The sequence below is a fragment of the Planococcus citri genome, chromosome 5 (genome assembly GCF_950023065.1).
Source record: "Planococcus citri chromosome 5, ihPlaCitr1.1, whole genome shotgun sequence".
NCBI classification, from domain to species: domain Eukaryota; kingdom Metazoa; phylum Arthropoda; class Insecta; order Hemiptera; family Pseudococcidae; genus Planococcus; species Planococcus citri.
In genome coordinates, this window is record NC_088681.1 from 23,527,118 (window position 1) to 23,551,061 (window position 23,944).

General features: G+C 35.6%; 3 protein-coding genes across 5 annotated transcripts; 2 read left to right on the plus strand and 1 right to left on the minus strand.

Annotated features, from left to right (window-relative positions):
- Positions 1-78: 78 nt before the first annotated feature.
- Positions 79-3,794, minus strand: LOC135847788 (negative elongation factor A-like). The gene is made up of 10 exons (XM_065367501.1): positions 3,317-3,794; positions 2,970-3,150; positions 2,817-2,902; positions 2,574-2,739; positions 2,309-2,497; positions 1,889-2,230; positions 1,683-1,813; positions 1,365-1,472; positions 1,182-1,281; positions 79-1,086 (listed from the first exon to the last, which is right to left on the minus strand). The coding sequence occupies exons 1-10, from the start codon at positions 3,524-3,526 to the stop codon at positions 824-826; spliced, it is 1,776 nt and encodes a 591-aa protein (XP_065223573.1). The 5' UTR covers positions 3,527-3,794; the 3' UTR covers positions 79-823.
- Positions 3,795-12,001: 8,207 nt separating this feature from the next.
- On the plus strand, positions 12,002-17,711 carry LOC135847790 (uncharacterized). 3 transcript variants are annotated; one of them, XM_065367504.1, is made up of 8 exons: positions 12,002-14,858; positions 15,263-15,416; positions 15,518-15,694; positions 15,916-15,996; positions 16,135-16,398; positions 16,519-16,679; positions 16,763-17,040; positions 17,114-17,711. In XM_065367504.1, the coding sequence occupies exons 2-8, from the start codon at positions 15,358-15,360 to the stop codon at positions 17,150-17,152; spliced, it is 1,059 nt and encodes a 352-aa protein (XP_065223576.1). In that variant the 5' UTR covers positions 12,002-14,858; positions 15,263-15,357; the 3' UTR covers positions 17,153-17,711. The 3 variants fall into 3 exon arrangements, with proteins under 3 accessions (XP_065223576.1, XP_065223575.1, XP_065223577.1); XM_065367503.1 differs by having other exon boundaries at positions 12,002-15,416; XM_065367505.1 differs by having other exon boundaries at positions 12,006-15,416; positions 16,135-16,365.
- Positions 17,712-18,047: 336 nt separating this feature from the next.
- Positions 18,048-22,861, plus strand: Dip-B (Dipeptidase B). The gene is made up of 13 exons (XM_065367502.1): positions 18,048-18,369; positions 18,476-18,715; positions 18,839-18,971; positions 19,058-19,200; positions 19,436-19,544; positions 19,923-20,047; positions 20,132-20,307; positions 20,391-20,578; positions 20,658-20,840; positions 20,922-21,017; positions 21,102-21,228; positions 21,304-21,416; positions 22,673-22,861. The coding sequence occupies exons 2-13, from the start codon at positions 18,699-18,701 to the stop codon at positions 22,823-22,825; spliced, it is 1,563 nt and encodes a 520-aa protein (XP_065223574.1). The 5' UTR covers positions 18,048-18,369; positions 18,476-18,698; the 3' UTR covers positions 22,826-22,861.
- Positions 22,862-23,944: the final 1,083 nt, after the last annotated feature.

A 23,944-nucleotide genomic window follows, 5' to 3' on the forward strand; every position in this document is an offset into this window, starting at 1 on the left:
GGTACTCTTCTTCATGGAAATGGTATTCGTCCTCGGCCATTCATCGTTTGACGTAAATTACAAAAAAAAAATATCGAGATTAGTACAAAGATTTATAATTCTTAAATCATCTGGTATATAGGTAATTTAATATTCACAATGATGTATATGAACATTATTATAGCCACGTTAATAAGCTCGAAAAGATCAAAATTTACTATACAGTATACATTTACAATAAGAAAATAACAAATTATTCTAATTACTTATCCGCATATAAGTAACAGTATAATATTACTTTTAGGAAAACAAAATCATACTATTCTTGAAAAATAATTATCAAAGTAAAAACAAAATTTAAAAAAAAAAGAAAAGAAATAACGAAGACATTGAATGAAATTAAACTTACAAAGCGGGGGGGGGGGAAACAAACAAAAACGATAAAAAATATCCAAACATCGTGGAAATATTTCATAAGCTGATGAATTTCGCGAAAATAAACCAATATGTTGAAGTATACCTATGTAAAGATATCATCAGGTAATGGTAACTAAAAATGAGACTTTAAACTAAACTTACGCGAATAAAATAAGCTTCTTCATTAAGTATAAGCTACGTAATCGTAGTAACATTCTACATAAAATTCAACGAGAAATCATAATGCTTCACAAATTACCTACCGAACGCTGATTAAATGAACACAATTCATATGAAAAAGTTGACTTTGCAACGGCCAGATTTATACAACCCTTTAGGCAAAAAGAAAAAAAATTGTAAACTTATAAAAAATTGTATCGAAAAAAATACTTATTATCTACACATAAACGTAATATTATGTCGACAATCACGAAGTAAGCTGTTGTTGTTGCGACGGAAACTGTTCGTTGTTGGCGGCAGCTGCTGCTACGGCTGCTAATGACGACAGCGAAGTACCGGGATCGATTTCGCGCCTTTTTTCAATCCAGTTCCATTTACCGGTGTTGTAGTTCATTTGGAAATGCATTTCGACGTTATAAGTACGATAAGTACCGTCTGGCTGCTGTATCGATACTCTGTTTTCGCTCAGCTTGATCGTCATTATGTTACCCAGTTGAGGACAAGGGTTTTCTGTCGAAAAGATATATGTTTAGTTAATTTGAAGGTTCGACTGATAATGAAATCGTTTGAGAAGAATTGAGACAGAGTAAGTATCGGTATTTTACCTCTGGATCCGGCCATGAAACTGAGAATAAGGATTTTCTCCGGAGTAGTGACTTTATTAGCGTTCTTGAACATTTCTTGAGCTTCTGCCAACTGCTCTTTCTGTTAGGAGACCAAGATTTCATCGTTTAATGGCAGAAATGCGTAAAACTAAAGAGTAAAGTATTTTCTACGATAATATTTACCGGTAAATTGAGAGGAAGGGTAGCATCACGAGATGATATGGCTACTGATACCATTTGCGATTTGCTTTGAGTAGTTACACGAGGTATCGTAGTGACAGTCGGAGTAGTCTGCGATACATTAAAATTATAATTAATTTACAACATTTATTCGGCATCATTAATCACTCTAAATAGATCTATGTGACATTCAAAGCTGGAACGATGGAAGAATTCAAAAGAAAAAAAAATAATCATTCGTTCAGATGACAGAAAATTTACAGCCATCATTCGACCGAACCAATTCCATCGTTCAGCTCTTCCACTATCAGAGATATTCACCTTGACAACCTGTGGTTGAGGTTGAACTTGCGGCTGTTCCTGAATAGGTTGCGATTGCTGAGGTTGCACCTGTAGCTCTTGTTTAATAGGAGACGTAACATTATTCGCAGCAGCTTTCTCTTCTTTGATCGCTGTACGAAAAAATAAACGAATTAATCACTTAGAACGACTATTAATCTATACCGAAAGGAATTCCCAACACATACTCGAACTATCCATGATGACCGGAGTATACGAAGGAGTCTTTGGAGTTCTAGGCGACTGTAATACAGATGTAGGCTGAAAATATGGCGTAACAGGCTGCGTATATGGAGTACTAGGAGCCTGGCTGGGCGTATGTATGGGAGATCTGTTGTTACTAATCACAACCGAAGGAGTTGGTGGATTCAGGGAGGTCAATCCAGCAGCATAATCTGGAGTAGCGGGTGTGGGAGGTGGTTGCATCGAATCCACACTCGGAGGATTACCGTTCTCTCCGTTCAAAGTATCGTTACCATTGAAGGAAGCATTTTGCGAATCTTCCAAAGCTCGTTTCGATTCTTCCATTTCTACAAATTGAATTCAAACGACATGATTACATTGTGAAATAATTATAGGAGTTCGTTGATCGTGAATTTTTCACATACCCAACATTCGTTTTCTTTTTTTAGCTTGAGCGTAGCCCAATGGTTGTTCGGTGATGTCGAGTAATTTAATCGCGCAGTCTTTTCGACCAGATAATGGTCTATTTGGAGTAGGCCTGTTACTGTTAGTGCTCAAAATCGAAGTTCTGAATCCGCTGCTCGGTAATCTACTCGGAATACCTTTGAGAGGTGCTGTAAATATTGAAACAAACATATTTAGCGCTGAAACCCGAGACAGTTAGAAATGAATTCAATTTTTTCAACGTACTAGTGTCGGTCATTTTACGAGGCATTCCACGAGATCGTACGGGCACCGCTGGAGAAATATTTTTCTTCATGTTATTCGCTATATCGACAGATTTTTGCATTAGATCCGCTTTCACGGCGGCCGATTTAGGTTTCCTTTTCAATGTGAAGTGTTTCTTCGGTACAGGCTGAAATAATCAAAATAACGATTAAAAAACGCCGATGTAATACTTTATCGAGGCGATAAAAACCACGTAATACTAACCGGTTGCCCAATCACGTTAACTAAGGCGGATTTATTCAAATAATGACATTCCATGGGTAACATACTGAAGTCGGTTGGTTTCTTGACTAAACAATCAAATTCGAATAGATAACGTTTTCCAAATGGGGTTTCGTACGATAAACGATAACTTACGCTGCTTTTTCAAATCGTGAAGTAATTCGTCAAATATACGTTTATTTTCTTTGATTTCCAAAAAATCAGCGTTCAGCGAATATGTATTAGGGAAAGTTCGCATTATTTCAGCCAACACAGAAACCCAACGATCGCTATCGACTTGAGCTAATTCCAAGATCTCTTCTAATTCCATTCTCCACTGAAACAGGTCATTAAAATGGATTAAAATGCGTGCTCGGATGTTCCACATTGTTTATTTTCAGATACAATGTACACAGCTGGATACAGCTTTTGGTGTTTAGCTGTTCAGATTACGAGTAGGCCTAGATACTGAATTGGTTTAGTAATCAAACGAAGATACGTACTTCTTGAACGTTTTTCTGGGGGATTTGAAAAAATGAAAGGAGCAGCTTTAATTTGACTTGAGTTTGAAGATCGGGGAAACATTCTTTTATATTTCTCAAGACTTCTGAATTTAATTGAGAGCAAATGGATCCTCCAGTCCAGGAATCGTTCGAAGTGCCGAGTTTGTTGTGTAGCCATAACGAAGTATCACTGTCGCGAACATTAGCCATATTGCAGCATTCGACTTCTAACGTAAAATGATAATGACTGACAGATAAAAATTTGAAGGTAAATAAACAGCTCGTCTCGTTCGCAAACGCAACATCGACAATACATTAAAAAAAAATCACAAAAGAAAAGAAAGAGAAGCGAATAACGCTGACGCTGACGCACGCACTTTTTTAGTTGGAAAGAAAAACTAACGACGATCCTAGCGAAAATTTTATCAACCTGCCTACAGGGTGAGCAAGAAATATCGACTACAGTTATAATTATAATTGAAAACGATAAAGTCGATATTACCCTTCGACGAATGCGTTCGGTAATTACCTGAAAAGAAAAATAATAACGCACGTAGAAATAGGACTAGTTTAAAGAAATAGATTTAATTGGAGTAAGGTAAATGCGGGTAGATATATGTGACGTTTTTACGACTTTTCAACGCGTTCCCACGTTATATAATTAGAGATTTATATGCACGTAGATGCAGCAGAGCAATAACGCACTTGGCTTTTAATTTATTCACACGCTTCTTTTCCCCCAATTTCACCTGCTTAAAAATACGTCGACTCTAGCTACGATTATATAGAAATACGATGGTTAAGTTAGTCTTAGTATATTCGTTAAGATGTAACGTTCTCCGTCAATATATGGTACGTTATATACGTGTAGTATGCTTCTGTTCGTGTTGAGTAATTCTCAGTATTTTCGATCAACGAATTAAATACGACAAATCCGATTTTCGACCTCTACGAATACGAAAACGTTAACATGGTAGCCTAGAGCTTGGTTTATTTCGCGAATCGGATTTTTTAACGTGTCGAAACGTGGTTGCGCGATCAAAATCGGCGCAATTCGGTGTCAAATGCAGAGATGCATGGAAACTTACCGCGGTAACTTACCCGAGAACTTACCGGTAAGTTACCATGTCATAAATTACCATAAGTTACCGCGGTAATTTATAAATTTTCAACAGAAATGTTGGCATGGGTAATTTTTGATGTTTGCATGTACTGCTGTAGCTGTCTAGATACAACAAATTACAATTTGTACTCTCTAAATTTAAAAGAGTCAAATTTTACTGTATAGCACTTAACAGTAGGGTATGAGTATGGTATGACAACATTCTGGCTTCTTGTAAACTATAGTTTTTGACTGGATTTTCATTTTTCAGTAAATAATTTTCTGATCTGATCAGTCAAATCAAAATTCAAAAGTGAATTATTTACTGATCAGTCAAAAATGAATTATTATTTATTTAGGTAGGTAGGTAGGTAGGTAGGTAGGTAGGTACTGTGTTGATCAGTGAAAAACTACTGTGATCACTGATCAGCTTGGTCAGCAGTAAAAAATTTTAAATAACTGACTTTTGCAGTACTTTTTCACTGTTTATTTCAGTGATGACATTTTGGATTTTGCCTTCTTAACAGTGAAATTTGACTGTTTCAAATTTAGAGAGTAGGTACATACATACATCATATCTACTTCTTGTGAGATGACCTATAAATAATAAATTGTAAAATAAAAAAAAAAAAATGAATTGAATTGTGAGGTAAAATAAAGCTGTAAATTTTAATTTTGTTGAAGCACACTGTATTACTTGACTACTTTCAATACCTAGATAGGTACCTATTACAAATCTTCAAAAGTGTTCGTTTTTTTTGTTTGATTTGAATGCTCTGAAGTTTGAACTTTAATTTGAGAAATGATTGGTGTTGAGATTGAGAAAACATAATTTTTTTTTGCCTTAATTTCATTCTTGCAACTGGTTAATACAGTTCTCTTCTCTTCTCAATTCTCTTTTTGTAATAGAAAATGCTGGTGCACTCTGATTAGGAATTTTTTGGTAATTTGAAAGCAAGGGGCAGCAATTTTTGTATTGCCCAAGCCCAAAGGCGCAAAAATGGGACATCTACACAAGTCCCTATCCATTTCTGTCAGTTGTTGGATGTTATGGATAATTTCAAGGTAACCTTCATCTTAATTCTGATGTTCAGAACCATTTCAGTGAAAATTTATAAGTTACTTAAATTACCGGTAACTTACCGGTAAGTTACTGGTAAGTTACCCAATTATAAATTACCGGTAACTTAGCATCTCTGGTCAAATGTGTGTACGCGAATTCTAATATTTTTCTACGAAGTCCAGCGACGTTTAGCTGGCGACGACGCAATTTTCGACGACGTTTATGTCGGAAATAGCAACGAGTTTTGCGGTGACGAAGTTTTCGGCGACGTTTATGCCGAATTCGACGAAGTGCTGTTAGGCAACGAGGTTTTTAGCGACGTTTATGCTAAAAACGACGAATGACCAGGACGAGTAAAACTGCCAAAACGAAAAACGAAGACCAACATATGCCTGAAACAAACGGAGTATTAGAAGACGACGAAGTAAAACCTACGACTAACGAAGACGACGAAAACGAATACGAGATGAGTCAAACGAGTAACGTACCTGTTGATAAATTTGATGGCACTCAATTTAAAGTGTGGAAGCGCCGTGTGATGTTAAAATTATCGGTGATGAAGTTGAAATTTACGCTGGAAAGTGCGACGTCCGGCACTGAACAGCAACGTGATAGAGCTTTAGATGTTCTATTGACCCATTGTACTTCGAGGGTCGTTGAGCTCATAGAAGGAAAAACTCCTTACGATTTTATGACGAATTTGGAAAAACGATATCAGAAAAAGAGTAAAGCTGAAAGGTCAGCTATTATGACAAAATTGGCAAATACAAAAATTATCAACTTCCGAAAAGCAGACGATTATTGCGACGAAATTCAGAAGTTAGTGAACGAGTTGGGCGACGACGAAGACGACGAATCAACCTGGTTATTAAACGGTTTGCCAAAAGGTATGGACCATGTCAAAGCTGCGGCGAAAGCGGCCTTGCTGATCAATAATAGTTCCGAGGGTACCAGAGATTTAATCATCGACATGTATACGCCATCAACGAATCCAACAACGAAGGGGTCAGCATTCGCATCCATGGGTCCATCGACGTCAAAGGCATGTTTTACGTGTAACAAAGTTGGACATATTGCAAGGTTCTGTAGAAATAATACGAATACAAATCATGTTAATAATTCTGGTAACGCTAATGGTAGTTATGTGCGTAATAATAACGGTAATTTTAATGGTAACAATAGGCCTCATTATAATAATAGTAATCAGGGTAATGGTAATTATCAACGTAATTTGACTCATTCGAATAATTCAGGCAACGCTAATTCTGAAATGAAAAACGAGGTTCCAAAATGTTTTAGGTGTAATCAAGTAGGGCACATAGGTAGAAATTGTTCAAAATACGGGGATCATATTTCCAATAACTTACGTAAACCTAAACAAACGAATAATTCGACGGCATTGATGGCGGGAGCATATGAAGAGAAATTTTGTAAAAATGATAGGATTGAGTTTGTTTTGGATTCGGGGTCAACGAACCATTTTATTCGCGACGAGTCGTATTTTGAATTTTCGAAGGTAGCGAACGAATCGATTAGGTCAGCGAAGGAAGGCGCAACAGTTGGTGTTGAGAAAGTAGGAACGGTTTGCCTACTTGACGAGAAAAATAGATTGTACACTATGAGTGATGTTAAGTACTCACCTGACTTTACTGAAAATCTGCTCTCAGTGAAACGTTTACGTCAGAACGGTTGCAGCGTGATTTTTGAGAAAACGGTACGAATTATGGGTCCAAATGGAGAGTGTATAGCTGTAGCTAGGGAAAATTCTTCAGGTTTATTTACTGTGAGTTTTCGAGTGAATAAATGCGTAAGTTCGGAGATTGCGTGTTTAACGAGTGATGACGAAAAGGTGCTATGGCATAGAAGAATGGGACACGCGTCAAGTGATTTGTTAGGAAAAATCGACGGTATTCCCTCCGACTCGAATATAAATGTCACGACGTGCACGGTATGTGCAGAATCGAAGCAATGCAGAAATGCTTGCTGTGATGAACGGTATAAGGCAAAACGAGTTCTAGAACTAGTTCACATGGACACGATAGGTCCATTACCTCCGAGTATTGACCATAAAAGTTATGTACTCACAATGTTAGACGATTATACGCATTACGCAGTGAACTTTGTCTTGGAGAATAGATCTGAAGTTGGAGATTGTGTTGAAACGTTTGTCAAAAGAGCGAGAGCAAAATTTGGTAAATTGGTTCACAAGTTGAGATGTGACAACGCTCTTGAGTTCGTACAGGGAAAGACGAGACGGGTTTGTACTGAGTATGGCATCGTTCAGCAACCTGCTGAAGCGTATGTGCATACTCATAATGGTAAAATCGAACGGTATAATAGGACTCTGATGGAGAAAGCTAGGGCTTTATTATTTGAATCGAAAATGCCAACGAAGTATTGGTCGTACGCTGTATACGCTGCGACTGATCTTATTAATTGGTTGCCTAGTAGTGCAATTGATTATCAAACGCCTTTTGAACGGTGGAATCAGCGTAAGCCGAGTTACAAGTACATCAGGGTGTTTGGTTCGCTCGCCAACACTCTGATACCCTACGAAAAACGAAAAAAATTAGACAAAAAGTCTCAACGGTTAGTAGTGGTTGGTTTTACAGAAACTGGTTATCAGTTAATGAACGTAGAAACGAACGAAGTGGATAATTATACTCACGTGAAGGTTGATGAATCGCTAGTATACGGTGACGTTGTTGAATTTATCGAGGTTGACGAGAGATTTTTAGAAACTGAGCAGGAACCTGAGTTTGCATTGACAGCTAATGGTAAGAGCGAACTGACATATGAGGATGTTGTGTCAAGTAACGAGAGCGATGAGTGGAAGGAGGCAATGTACGAAGAACTTTCAAATTTGGAACGCATGAATACGTACGAAGTTGTTCAAAGACCTGTAAAAGAAAAAGTGTTAGGTTTAAAATGGGTTTTTCGTAAAAAGTCAGATGGAAAGTATAAGGCGAGAATAGTGGTTCTGGGGTACATGGAGACCAAGAACTATGGGCCAGAGGAGGTATACGCGCCTGTTACGCGAGCAGAATTTGTTAAGGTGTTGACAGCGTTAGCAGCGAAATTCGGATGGCAAATACGCCATGCTGATATTACGGGAGCTTTCCTTTATGGAAAACTCAAGACGAAAATTTATGTAAGTTTACCGAAAGGTGTAAAGTACGAAGGTAATATTATGGATCCGGTGTGGTTACTTCTACGGTCACTTTATGGTTTAAGACGTTCACCAGTGACCTGGTACGACGAGTTGCGTTTAATTTTGCTGAGATCAAAACTAATAGTGACAGATTTTGACTCGACTATATTTGTGTGTAAGGACGATCCTCTTAGATGTGTAGTCACTATCTACGTAGACGATATTTTTATCACCGGTTACGACAACGTTTTAATTGAGGAAATTGTGGATTTGCTCAAAAGTAATTTTGAAACGAAGGACTTAGGTCAGGTTGAAAGGTTTTTAGGAGTTACGTTTACGAGATTCGAAGATGTTATTATGCTAGATCAAACGATGTATATTAGGGAATTACTTACTCGGTTCCATTTAAACGATGCAAATCCAGCTCCGACGCCAATGGAAAACGATCCGGCTATCTCGAAGGATGAGGTTGATCTCTCTCTCGAAACAGCTTGTAGAGAAATGATTGGTTGTTTGTCATATATTGCTACGTGGACTAGGCCAGATATTTCACACTCAGTGAATTATCTGTCTAGATTCCAATCCAAACCTACGAAAGCGTTGAACGAGGCATGTAAACGAGTACTAAAATATTTAAAAGGTACTGCTGAAAGGCAGCTGGCTTTCTATTCAAATGACGAAAATTTACTTACGGCATACTGTGACAGCGACTTTGCAGGTGACTTGATAGATAGGAAATCAACGAGTGGCTTTATTGCTTTTATATTTGGAAACGCGGTTTATTGGAAGAGCCGCAAACAGAAATGAGGAGCTCATTGCAAAAGTAGCCCTTGTCACATGAACCTATGCAATCTCCAAAGCTCTCCCTTGAGCGTACCCAGTATCATGAATGTAAACTCTATAAAGCAATTCCTCTCAGGGCTACTCAGGGTAGACTAACTTGATGGTCATTTCATCATTACAACATGATCTCCGCAGTTGGCAATAGGTGCAATCGAGTAAAACGTGTCTAAAAGTTCATGTGACAAGGGCTACTTTTGCAATGAGCTCCTCAAATGTATCACGACAAGCTCAGCGGAGGCAGAATATGTCTCACTTAGCGACGGTGTAACTGAAATTAGGGGATTTAGAAATTTCCTTTCGATTTTGGGTTTTTATCTACCAACAACCACGATATACTGCGATAGCACCTCAGCTATCGCTATTGCAACGACGAGCGAGATGAAAAGGACTCGGCATGTTGACCTATCCTTTCACAATACGAGAGAAGCAATCAAGAAAAACGAAATTGGTTTAATTAAAGTTGAATCAAACAAAAACTACGCAGATATGTTCACGAAATCGTTGTCAAAAATGAAAATAGAAGCACTAGTAGCTAGCATTCTAGAATGAGTCTTGTAGGCGTTACGGTTAGTTAGTTTTACGTTATAGAGTCGACATAATTAGTTATTGAGTTATTGGTAAAGGTTTATATTTTTATACTTACGATTTAATTTACGTTTTAATGGTGCTGATTTGATGCTTTTATTCTTAAGCAAAATTTACAAAATGTTACGCGCGTCTAGAGTCTGACGGGCTACGAAACGTTCCCGCCAATCACAGCGCAGGGTTATGTTTATCACCGTTATCACTGACGTTCAAGTGTTGTATTCATTCTCACAATATTGAAAAAACAAAGTAATTTAGGTGTAAATGGACGTTTTGCATATTATTTTAAATAAAACACTGTCGCAATGCAGAAATAAAGTACGTACAAGTCCTAGGTAGCTAACTAGCTATTCAGATTAACTTTATCATTCAGCACCGGCAGGCGGCATTCCCTGGCAAGAATGAAGTAATCTGATAAGAAAGAACTATCAATTATCACACACTCATGTATTTTTACTATTTTTACAAATTAATAAGATCTCATCAGTAAATTCAATACTTGACATTTCAGCGGAGAAAAATGAAAATCAATGAGTAAAATCTGGTATCTAAATAGATAGAGTCTAGAGATACGTAGGCTCACGCTAGTTATGCAGCTAGCTAATCTGTACATTCATTTTCACTAGCTCCAACTGCAAAGTATTTCTTTTTGAAGTTATCGATCTCGATTGCTTTTATTGATGTAATTATCGTAAATTATGATGGATTTGAAATGAAAACAAGAATGACTTTTCCTTTTTGGTATTCATTCAGTAAAGTTGTAAATGTAAAGTTACAGTACTGTCGTACGTAGGTTAAAGATTAGATTACCAACCAATTTGAAGAAAAAAGTCGTTTAATTTTCTGTTTTAATTAGTAAAATCGCAAAAGCTCTTTATTATATCGTATTTTCAACGAAAAATAAAAACTGAAAAAATTTGCAAGTCCATAGAACCGCCCCTCTGCGCTGTGATTGGCGGGAACGTTTCGTAGCCCGTCAGACTCTAGATGCGCGTCGAAAACCGCCAGTTTTGGTTTTAGTGTTTACGTTTTTTAACTTAGGAAGTTTGGCTTCTACGATGGTAATTTTACATTGTAAAATTAAGGAGGGGTGAAAACGATAAAGTCGATATTACCCTTGGACGAATGCCTTCGGTAATTACCTGAAAAGAATAGTATATTACTATATAGGAGGCGAAAGTGAACGTTTTCTGTCGAGTGCGAAGGGTGGCGGAACGAGCCGAAGGCGAGTTCCGCCATCGCATGAGACAGAAATGTTCACACTCGCCTCCTACATTGTAAGATATTTTTCATATAACATACATATAATACGTATCATTACAACGTTGTTGTTCGATGCAAAAACCGGAACATTCTGAGCGAGTAAATAAGAAGAGGAATGAATCTCTACCCGGGAGGTAATCTAAATTTTGGATACTCCCTAGGGAGATAATCTAAAATTTTGCGATTTGGCAACACTGATATTTTTACATTATACTGCTACGAAAGAACGCGTTGCCCCAACACCCCAAAAAAAATTCAGCGGAAATGGAGAACCATCCGCCTCCCCCTCCCTCCTCGCCCTTCCGTTTGTATTCCTTATATAATTTCGGCTACATAATTTATCTGCGAGTAGGTTGTGGGATGGTAAAGGGTAACGCGTTACTTTCGTAGCATGTATAATGTAAACACGTTATCGGACCGTACGTACGTCGCGTCGGCCGTTCAGCTTAACAACTGGGTACAGCCACATGTTACAGGTTTGAGGTTGCAAACTGAATCGGTGAATCGAACTTCAGACCATTGTAGTAAATAATTGTGATTTAATTAGTGAATTTTGACGTGCGTGAATTACTTAAAATGAATATTCGATTAACAATGGTGAACGATACGGTCACAAAATACATTTTACTTTAGAATTGTTGAGTTTTGATATAAATAATAGTATATTACTTAACTGTTCGGTAAAGTGCGTGAATACCAACGAGTGTGATTTTTGCAGCGCGAGCCGAAGGCGAGCGTTGCAAAGCACACGAGTTGGTGTTCACGTACATTTGCCGAATCGTTGAGTAATATGTTTTACTTAATTAGTATAGGTAAAGCTCTCAGTGCCTCACTGTTTAAAACAAGGCAGTTGTCTTTAAGTCACTATGCGTACAAAATTACACAAAAATGTAAAAAAAATTACAATTGTAGTTCTTTAATTATTTATCTAAATGGCAACCCTGCTTTACATTCGAAGCGTGTTTTTCAGTAGATAGAAAAGATAACGTACGTACATGTGGTAGTGATTTTGATTTCTTGAATATGAATTTCTTTCTTCTTATTCGTTTAATTTTGAAATAAAGCAATGGGTGTTTGATTTTTATCTATCAGAAAATGAATTCCGTTTTGTTTTAGTTTATTTATTCACAAAATCAATTTCGATTTTTAGTATTTACATTAAAATGTGAAGTGATGATAACAAAGTGATGTGAATTTTACTGAAGTACGTAGTAGTTTAGTTATGTACTCGTACATACAATTTATTCTTCAAAAAAGAATTTTAAAACATGGTTACTTGATATCTTTTGAACACAAATTTCATCGAATACCTTCGAATGAACTGGCTGAAAGTAGATTACAGATTTACGTACATGTGATTTCTTACTTCTTTGAGTGAATTTTACTTCGTTTAGTTCGTTTAGTTTTGAAATAAATCGTGGATGTTCAATTTCTATCTAGGTATCAGAAAATGAATTTTGTTTTGTTTATAATGTGATGATAACAAAGTGATGTGAATTTTACCAAAGTACTTATATACTCATATTATGTATTACCGTTTATTCTCGAAATTAGTTACACTTCACTTGATCATTCTCAATGTGTGTTTTGTTTGTAAATCAACTCTCCCAAGGAATTATCAACAGGTACTGTGGTCTATGATGTTCTTACTTTGAAAAAATTATTCATAAAAGAATTTAACAACGTAACTTGATATCTTTTGAAAGTTGAAACTAAATTTCATCGAATATGTACGAATATGAGGAATGAACTGGCCCAAATCCTTAATCATAGTATTGAAAGTACAGAAGAATATTTAATTTAATAGTTCAGTTAGAATAGATTCGCTCAAAAACGTCTGAAAAATGTTATAAAGATTCACTAATCGCCATTTTATGCATACTCACATAGGTATTGTTGATATTACGGTTGTGTCATTGATAAACTCGCGTCAGTACCGTACTGCTGAAAGTAGCCGGTAAAGTGTAACAATACCGCTCTGAAAACAGTGCGGTACTGAGAGTTTTACCTATACCTATTAAGTAAATCGTATGTACCTACATTCACGATAAATGTTTAGGTAAATGAAACCTCTTTTGAAAATTATCTTCACATGTTCATTAAAATTTAGTTGAATTCAAAACAAAACGCATGTATTAGTAGGTATTCCCACAATCTGCGGCAGGCGGCAGTCATTTTTGCACCTCACAACAACGTTGTATTGATAAGTATCATATGTATGTTATATAAAAAATATATTATTCAACTAGGAAGATAGAGTACGCGATCATAAACGAGTGAGATACAACACTCGGCTACGCCTCGTGTTGTATTTAGCACTCGTTTGTAATCACGCACTTTATCTCCCTAGTTGCATAATATACTATTTCTTGATATACGCTACGAAAGTAGAATATAAACGTTGAAATTCATATTTTCATAGGAAATTAGGAATTATTAAAAATAATATTAAACAGACAGAACTTTGATGATTGATTTGATGTGTTGTTCAAGATAATTGTAATCTTTTTGGTGTTTTTTTCGCTGTATTTCTGAAGTAAGTAAGTATGTATTTGTATCATGATGAAACGAAAACTTCGGCTGCGGAGATCAATTTGAAATGAAATAAAATAAGGATGACAGCTAGATTACTTATATCCTTTCATTTTATGAAGCTTTCTTCAGTTCAAGGCGAACTAATGTATGTACTTAGACTTACCTTATTCGAGTTTTTGTAGTTATACAATCTTTATCAATATCACAATACAAAACAATTCTTCCCTACGTCTTATTCTTGAAAGAATTATGTATGTTGGAGAAATTTTCAATGCAACATCCGAAGTCTTCGTTTCACCCATGATACATACAATTAGCTATCGATCTTCACAAACAATGAATTGGTTAAATCAAATGAACTCGATCACCGCATAAAATAAGTTTGAAGTAATTTCAAATAAAGCAAAAAGAACACGGAAACGAATAATTATCACGAACAACACACTAATTAATCATAATGGGTGTTATATTTAGATTATTTAGACAAATTTTTTCAATTCAACATCCGAAGTCTTCGTTTCACCCATGATACATACAATTAGCTATCGATCTTCACAAACAATGAATTGGTTAAATCAAATGAACTCGATCACCAATAAAGCAAAAAGAACACGGAAAAGAATAATTATTACGAATAACACACTAATTAATCATAATGGGTGTTATATTTAGATTATTTAGACAAATTTCGAGTCTGAGTGAGTGAGAAGTCTGTGTTACGTACTACTCGCCACTCCGTTTCTCGATAAAACTGATAACGTTCGTTTTCGTACTCGATGTACTCCTACTTGATGCGTTCGTGCGTTCTTTTCATCTCAGTGAGACGAAAAAGCGTTCTTTTCGTCTCACTGAGATGAAAAGAAACAGTCGCGTAATATCAATGAGTTTCGCACGTTATCGAACGACAGATATTCTACAGTTTCGTAGCGTGTATCAAGAAAAAATAATAACGCACGTAGAAATAGGACTAGTTTAAAGAAATAGATTTAATTGGAGTAAGGTAAATGCGGGTAGATATATGTGACGTTTTTACGACTTTTCAACGCGTTCCCACGTTATATAATTAGAGATTTATATGCACGTAGATGCAGCAGAGCAATAACGCACTTGGCTTTTAATTTATTCACACGCTTCTTTTCCCCCAATTTCACCTGCTTAAAAATACGTCGACTCTAGCTACGATTATATAGAAATACGATGGTTAAGTTAGTCTTAGTATATTCGTTAAGATGTAACGTTCTCCGTCAATATATGGTACGTTATATACGTGTAGTATGCTTCTGTTCGTGTTGAGTAATTCTCAGTATTTTCGATCAACGAATTAAATACGACAAATCCGATTTTCGACCTCTACGAATACGAAAACGTTAACAATAATAGTTCTTATCAGTTCTTATCTTACAGACTGGCTGAGACCTGATTTGTAAAGTTTGTAAAGTTTCTATTTAGTAGTTGTACAAATTAATTAAATTGCGTAGTACCACTATAGTAGATACAATATGGTTTTTGAGAATAATTGCGTTGGATGTGGGATTCGCGGTACAACTGGTTTCTTTAAGTAAGTACAGAGTTTGTGTTATCCGAACAAGTTACACAATTTATACAGCACTACATCATTACCTATAAAAACGTGTTCTGATGTTTCTAATATGTGCATAGGTTTCCGGAAAATCCATCTACGAGAAAACTTTGGTTGAAGAAATGTGGTGTTGACGTATCAACTCCGTTAGCCCTTCACGCTCGGCTATGTATGAAACATTTTAAACATGACGATATCTCACATGTCAATGATCGATTTATATTGAAGAAGGATGCGGTTCCTAGTATGAAAGTCGAGTAAGTACCTCTGCTTCCTTACACGTAAAAGAATTGACTATTGGGAATTGGGATGCATTATTTTCAAAAACTGTATTGAGCATTGAACCACATCAACTCATATTGCTTTTCAAGTTTTCAAGCTCAACTATTTACTGGAATATATTTCAACAAAGACGATTTGATAGTTAACATTTTGAAAATATTTGTTATTTTGTTTCAATATGTTTCATGTACTACAGTCCAGGAAAAATCCATAAACTTGGTCGATACAAAACGTCGTGTTACATATGCGGTGCGACGTACGCAGAATCATTTCATTAGTGAGTATAACAATCACTTTCATTCTGGTTGTTGCAATGCAATAACACATTCTAAGTTATTGCACTGACTACCTGCGAGCCACCTGTAAACTTAGGGAAACAAAACAAACAGTCAACTTGTATAATTTTTTGTTACAGCGTGCCTAAAGACACGAAAAAAAGGGAAGCATGGCTGGGAAATCTGGGTTTGAAGTTTGGCCGTTTTAATCCTGTTCCCGCCACTCAGATGCTTCTGTGTAATTCACATTTCTTGGCAGGTGATATCATTCGTCACCCATACTCAAGACACCATAAATTACGACGAGGAGCTATGCCCATTGATATATCACAGAACGCTAGAAATAACCAAACTGGACAATCGACATCAAGGTATAGAGAAAATGTAATATCCGTAATCATGTGGTTAGTAGAATAATAGAAAAATTTGTTTCATCTACAAAAATGGTGGGAGTTTATTATTATTTGTTATTTATGTTACCTGAATCATTTTTTTTTAAAATTGCGTTTTCTTCGTTTATTCAGCTCTAAAGCAAACGGTTCTAAGGAATTATCTGAGAATTCCAAAGTGATTTCTGTTTCAAGAGAACTTTTAGAAAAGAAGGGACCTGATCAGTCGACTATTTCGCGGAAGAAGAAAATCGACAAAATCGTTACTCCTACTATGACAGACTTGACTTCTAATGGTAAAACGTTTAAATATATGCTTGAACTAATTTAAAATTGAAAATATGTGATGATTTCATGCTACAGTATTCTAATTTTATAGGTGTTCGAGATTCTAGTATTCTTGAATGCAAGCTAGAGAAAAAAAATAAACGCATTCGTCGATTGAAAGAGAAAAATGCGCGATTAAAAAAAGAATCAACTTCTTACCTAAATTTGCTTATGGATTTTCATGCGGAGGTCGGAGATAACATCAAACGCATAAGTCGATTGAAAGAAGGAAAAACCCGTTTGAAAAATGAGTCGAAGAGTCATCGAGCTTTGCTTGATTACTTGCTTATGCGAAAATTTGTTACGAAGCAAGGGATGCAGATAATACAAGTAAGTGGTTCACTCGTACAGATGTAATGTTTTAAAAGCTTTCTTATTAAATCTTTACATTTTTGTTATTCAGGCATTTAGACAAGCCTCAGAAAATCCAGTACAGTTATAGTTATATGTTTCAGCGCTATTTTAATTTTTAAGACGTTTCACTTTAGTTTTATATTTACGTACGTTATGTTTTATGTTACTTTTTTACATATATTTTTTTTAATTAATCTTACTGAGGTATAGTAAATGTAATAACTGATAGCTCAATTCAACGGAATTATTCAAGTCTCGCATTTAAATCGCGTTTTAGTTTATATCTCCCTGATTTTTGCTATAGAAATCAAAGTTGAAAGTACTCAGCAGTTGATACGATTCAGTGACAAACTGATTTAATAACAATGTATTTTTGTAGAATGATGGGAGTAAATTAAGGTATAGTTTCTTATTTTTCGGTTGTAGTCTTTCATTATTCAGAATTATTAATAAGGATTAAACAATTTCAGTATACAAATTGTTCCAATTGTATTTTAAAAATGCCTGTTATGAGCTATTAATTGTTGGATAGGAGAAACATTGCAGTCTACTTGTGTTTTTTTGTTTTTGGCTGTGCGATGTGCCTATTGGCCCATGTTAGTACTTATTTTTATACTAATACATGTTTGATAAAAACTGTTTTAAAATTTCATTTTCATTTTCTACACAACAATTTTTAAAATTCAGGGAATTGAACTGATTGAACTCGAAAGATGATGCGGATGCCATGAATTTATGAACAAGACTGGATAACGCAAGTAAGATAAAATAAATGATTTTGATTGGCCAATGAAGCAAGTACAAGTACGAAGTACCAATAGAAAGCCAAGCATGAATTTTTTATTTTTTTTTGATATGGACAGGAAGGGAAGAGAGGGAAAATTGAAAATTTGAAAAAGCGGAAGCCGGAACATCCGAAAAAATCCTGACCGGAAAATAGGAAAAGTGGAGCTCCGATGGACAAAATTTGAATCGAAGCCGGAGTTTTATATTCTTGGTTGATTTTCATTTTTACCATTTCTACTATTTTTGTTGCGTTTTTCAGTGGATGAATTGAAATTTCAAGATCAAGAATATGAATATGAAATGAAAGTGAAAATCCTTCTTGATTAATCGGAAGTACGTACAAATAGCAATAGCAACCAGGAATCAAATTCAGAATTTCGGTGCTCGAAGAACGTTGGAAATACCTAAGCCAGAAGAAAGTCGAACAGTTCACTTCGTGATTTTCAAATTTTCAACTTGTTCTTTCAAATCTTCATAGTGCTGAACTTCAAATTCAACATTTTGAAACTGTCGTAAGAGGTACGTGTACGAATGCTATGATTTTACCAGTTGGACTATGGTTTATTTCTGATTGCACTCGTTCAATACGAATAAACTCTAAACTCATTACATATTTACATTACAGCGATACCGGTGGTTTCGATAATCATCATTCGTGGTTATCAATCAAGTTTTACCACCTCTTTTTCCTCCTTACACATTATCCACTTCATAGGGCGTAGCGAAGATAACTGGCTCAGCTATAATACTACTTGCTAGTTCAATGGTCAAACAGTTCTAATCAAACGTTCGCTCGAAGTTGTGGTGTAATAGTGACTTCTCGATTTCAAAAAAATAATTTTCCTAAAATGGCACTTGTTAATGGGTTCGTATTTATTTTATAGTAATTTTAATTAATATTTCCTGTTCTATTTTTTTTTTGAAAAAACATATTAATCTCGTTCCATTTCCCATGCAAATTAACTGTATCTGATATTCATTCATTTAGGTTGCCTTTCTCCATAAACGTAGAAAAGTCAGTAGAAGCTGCCGGTTACGACGGTATTCTTTTCATTTCTGCTGCGAAACCTGGTACCGAAGGACCAGCTGCTATTCAATCTGCTATTGCGAAAGCATATCAAGTATGAAAATTTTATTTTTGAATATTATAGTCGTACGTGAGCCATATACGATAAGGAAAATATCATACATATAAATATTTCATTAGATTGATAAAGCTGTAGCGAGCGATGGAGCAGTCTTAGCAGTTGATTTGCCAGCTGGTAGAGTAGTTTATGTACCAGTTTCAGTCAACCCAGACTTCGACGACGTTCGATCATTTGGTGAAAGTGGCAAAAAAGCTATCCAAAGGTAATAAAAAATTACTAACTCAGCTGATTATGATTATCGAATACATTAGTATTGTTAGGATGCTTTTATCGCTTATCAATTATTCTCAGTTATTATTACCTAATCAAATTCGTTTGCTTTGCGTTGACATGATAGTGCATACTTTAGATAATTTATCAGAAGTTATTTACTTACTCGACTTTAATGAAAGATTGCATTATTTAGCTTATCTCATGAAATTGTTTTTCTTTCGCAGAGCACTTAAAGCCGGAGTAAAAACGCCTTTGGTTATTCTGTCACCTTATGCAAATTTTCCGTATTGTCAGCTTGTCACCTTACTCGGAGTTTTTGAAGCTTTATATGTGGTAATTAGTCAACTTTGCTAATTGTACATTTTTATCTTACACGTACGCCTGTATTGTAGAGGTTAATGCTTCGGTAATTTAATTCTTATCATCTTTAATGATTCCTTTATCGGTAATATTTCTCTTCTATTCCGATCGCGCTGCCTAATTACTCCCAATCATGTTTCGTACAATTACCACTTATCAAAGTTTTCCACGCTTCATTAGTTAATTTTAATCTCAATTCATACAATGTTATGTCGCGCGCGATATTTCACTTGGAACCATTATATATTTTAAATATATCTTCAGATTAAATTAACTAAGATGATGTAACTTTTTATGTAATGTTGCATAATTTTGATTAATTAACATTTTTTATAAAATTTTTATTCGAAGAATTTGCAATACCGCGAAGATAGACCTGAAGTATTTCCCAAAGTTAAACAGCTCGGAATTTACAGTACGCAACCGAAGAAGATCGATCAAATAGTAAAAACAGCAGTAGCTTTGGAAAATGGCAGGTATATATTTTCGATATTCATCGTATGTTGTACAGATTTCGATTTTTTCAGCTCTAAATTCACTAATGATTATCTTGTGCCTAGATACGTGGCTAGAGATGTCGGTGGCTCAGACCCTGAACGAATGGCTCCTCCTAAAGTCGAAGAATACATACGTGCTGCTTTTAAAAATGAACCCGTATCCATTCGTGTGATTAGCGACTTGAGTGTATTTGAAAAAGAATATCCTTTATTCGCCGCAGTAAATAGAGCAGCTAATGGTAAGCGAATAGACGATAAAATGAACTAATCGTTTCCATTTTAAATTTACGAGTTCTGAAACGATGTTTTTTCACCCGTGTAGAAATTGAACGTCACCGAGGACGTATTATCATTCTGACTTACGAAGCCGAAGCACCTCAAGAAACACTATTCCTTGTAGGCAAAGGTGTTACTTACGATACCGGTGGAGCTGATATCAAAGCTGGCGGTATTATGGCTGGTATGTCTCGAGATAAATGTGGTGCTGCCGCCGTAGGAGGATTCTTAAAGGTGAAATAGCTCCGAGATTGAGCTCGAGTCTGAAATATTCGATCGCGTGATTTAATTTTCATACGTGTCCTTATTTTAGGCTGTAGCTCAATTGAAACCGACCAATGTTAAAGTTGTCGGAATCATGAGCATGGTTAGAAACAGTGTCGGTGAAAATTGCTACGTTGCTGATGAAATAATCCAATCACGAGCCGGTTTACGGGTTCGAATTGGAAATACAGATGCGGAAGGACGTACGATTCTAACCGATCCTTTATGCTATGTAAATATTAGTTCGAAATTTATCATTTTTCGGTGTTTTAAACGTAGTACGAGTAATAATAAAAATATGGATTTTTTTCAGGCTAAAGAAGAAGCTCTGAAATCTGTCAATCCTCATCTTATGACTATTGCCACTTTAACCGGTCACGCGTATTTGACCTCCGGATGCGGATATTCTGTTAGTGAATATTTTCTGCTCAAACCTAAGAAACAAAATACTTGAATGTGTCGATCTTTTAATCTCTTATACATTTTATAATAGATTGTTTTAGATAACGAAGCTGCTCGTCGAACTGAAAATGCTCTTTTATTATCCAAATATTCCGAGCAAATTGGCGAACCTTTCGAAGTGAGCACTATTCGCCGAGAAGATTATAGATTCCATAAAGGTTCGATTCGATACGACTTTTTAATGTATTAAAAAAAAATCCAGGAAAATTATTCACCAACTTTTCTCTTTGTAGGCAAAGTTGAAGGCGAAGATGTATTACAAGCTAATAATCAACCATCGTCTAGAACTCCGAGAGGACATCAAGGTCCTGCTGCATTTTTGATTATGGCCTCCGGTTTAGATAAAGTAAGTTTTTTATTATTCGAAAGAAATCATTTTACCATTTTACTACCTACTTTTAGGTAAAAAAAAAAGTCAAAATTCCCAAAAAAATGAAAGGAAGGGAAAGTTTCAAGTATATAGGTACATTACAATATAATTATGTTTATTTCAATATTCCTGAACTTCATTAAAATCCGCATATCTTGTCTATTTGGGGGGGGGGGTGTGTTATCGAATAAACGGTCCAACGAAACTTGTAGAGCATCAAAAAATGAAAATTATTCACCCTGAAATTTTTTCTTTAGCAATAAGCAGCTTAAGGAGGGAGTTACAGCATTTTGAAAAAAAAATCATTAGAAAATTTTGATAAATTGTGTAAAGTCGACTTTATTCGATGTTTGTACCTAACCTAATCGGCGTTAGATCGAAGTGCTACGTAGATTTTTGAAAAAATTGAGCAATTGGCTACTTATTTCAAAAAAGAGGTGGGGGTGGAAATTTTGATTAAATCTGCGAACTACAAGTACTGCCTTGTGACATATCGTTTGTTAGGGTTTCAAGGGTGCTGAGTTCGAATATGAACTTAGTTTTATGATCGGACCCTCCCAAAACCTGGTAGGACCAAATTGGGCATCTTGAGTTGGGGTGGGGAGGGTCAAGACATAAAGCCAATGTTATATTCGGACTCAGTACCTCCAAAACCTTAACAAACGATATGTCACGCGACATTATCTACTTCATATTTTCAGTTTTAGTGGAAATTTTCTCAATGGGACCAAATTGAAGCATTCGTGATAGGAGTTGGGAGACCCAAATCACAAAACAAAGTTCATATTCGAGCTCAACACCCTTGAAAACCTAACAAACGATATGTTACATGGCAGTACTTGTTATTCGCAGCTTCAGCAAAAATTTCCACCCCTCCCCTTTTTTGAAATATTTGACTGATTGCTCTATTTTTTTCAAAAATTTACGTAACACTTCGATCTAACGCCAATTAGGATTGGTAAGAACTTTACTTGGAGAAAGAATTTAATAGTGTTCCTTTTTTGATCTGCAACTTCTGTTCAAACATTATTTTCATATCTGCATAATTCGAAAAGTTATGACCGAAAAACCAAAATGTGGACACTTTTGAGCTCTCAAAGGGAGATAAGATATGCATGGATTTTGAAAATTCATGCTCTTCTGTACCTACTGATATTTTTTTGGTTCAAACTTCAGACCTAAAAAATCTGTACTTTGTAAACTTGAATCTTAATTGTGAATTTATTTTGCAGTACGGCGTTGGTTCCGCATCTCCAATCAAATATTCTCATTTGGATATTGCCGGTGCTGCCGGAGATGTTCCTGAGAATGCGACTGGTGCACCTCTTTTGGGATTATATGCTAAATTCTTCAATCAGAATTTAGCTCAATTGGCCGATAATTAGCAAACGTTGTACGTATTTGAAGTTGATCTTCGAAAATGAACGATGAATATCATTGTTTTTAAATTAGCCTACGATTTTAATTTGAAAATGTTTGTGATTTTATATTATATTATATTTTTTCCAAAAAAAAAAAAAAGTTGTTATTTTGTTTACAGTGTGTGATTCGAGTATTAACTATTAACATAATTCTGCGAATGATATACGAAAGTGAGATGATCGAAAACTATTAAATCTGCTCGAATGGAATGAGAATTATTGTAAAATGAATTTATAAATTCACTTTTGAAATTGACTAATTAGAAAATGAATTTTAAGATTGGCTTCTTTATTGATAATATCAGAATTCCATACTTGGACGAAAATTAATGGCACGTGAAGTGGGCAATTTTGCGCAAATATTGTTTGATTTCCTTCTATGAATGATATAGGCAACTCTTCGTGAGCTCGTGATGCATTAAAGAAAGGAAGAGAATGATGTTCGCCGAAGGTTCACGTTACAGAAGTTTCAGAATAGGTAAGTAGGTAGGTACTTCATCTCATCATTCATTCTGACAATTTTTTTAAAAGTGCGTTCATGAAATTCATTATTGGCACCGAATAGAAATAATGATCGAATAAAATTACCTTTTTTCATAAAATAAATCATATTATTTTTTCGATAATTTGCAGGGCTGCGTCGATGTAGAGGTGGTGTTTCTACGTAGAAAGAAAGAAACACTTACAACTTTTAGTAAACAACATATGCAAAGTTATAGGAAGTCTCACGAAGATATCCAAATCCACCAGCACATCATAGGTACCTAATAACGTCGTGAAGACCGTCGAAATATGAACGAATAATCTTCATTATACGCGTTATTACGTCAGTCACCGCTTCACCACCAAGTCTACAGGTTTGCGCAGTCATCTTGGCCTACCCCAAGAGAGTAGTTTCTAACCCCGTTAAATGAATCAACAATACCATTAGCTATTAACACCTGTTACATAGTACAACCTCTACCTACACCATGTTATTTAATCTTCTGCTTCGGTTCTCTTCTCATCTATGTACGCTTCTACCCTATTTCCGCATTCTTAATGCAACCCTTATTTGTTGCAACGAGTTCAATCGACTCGTTC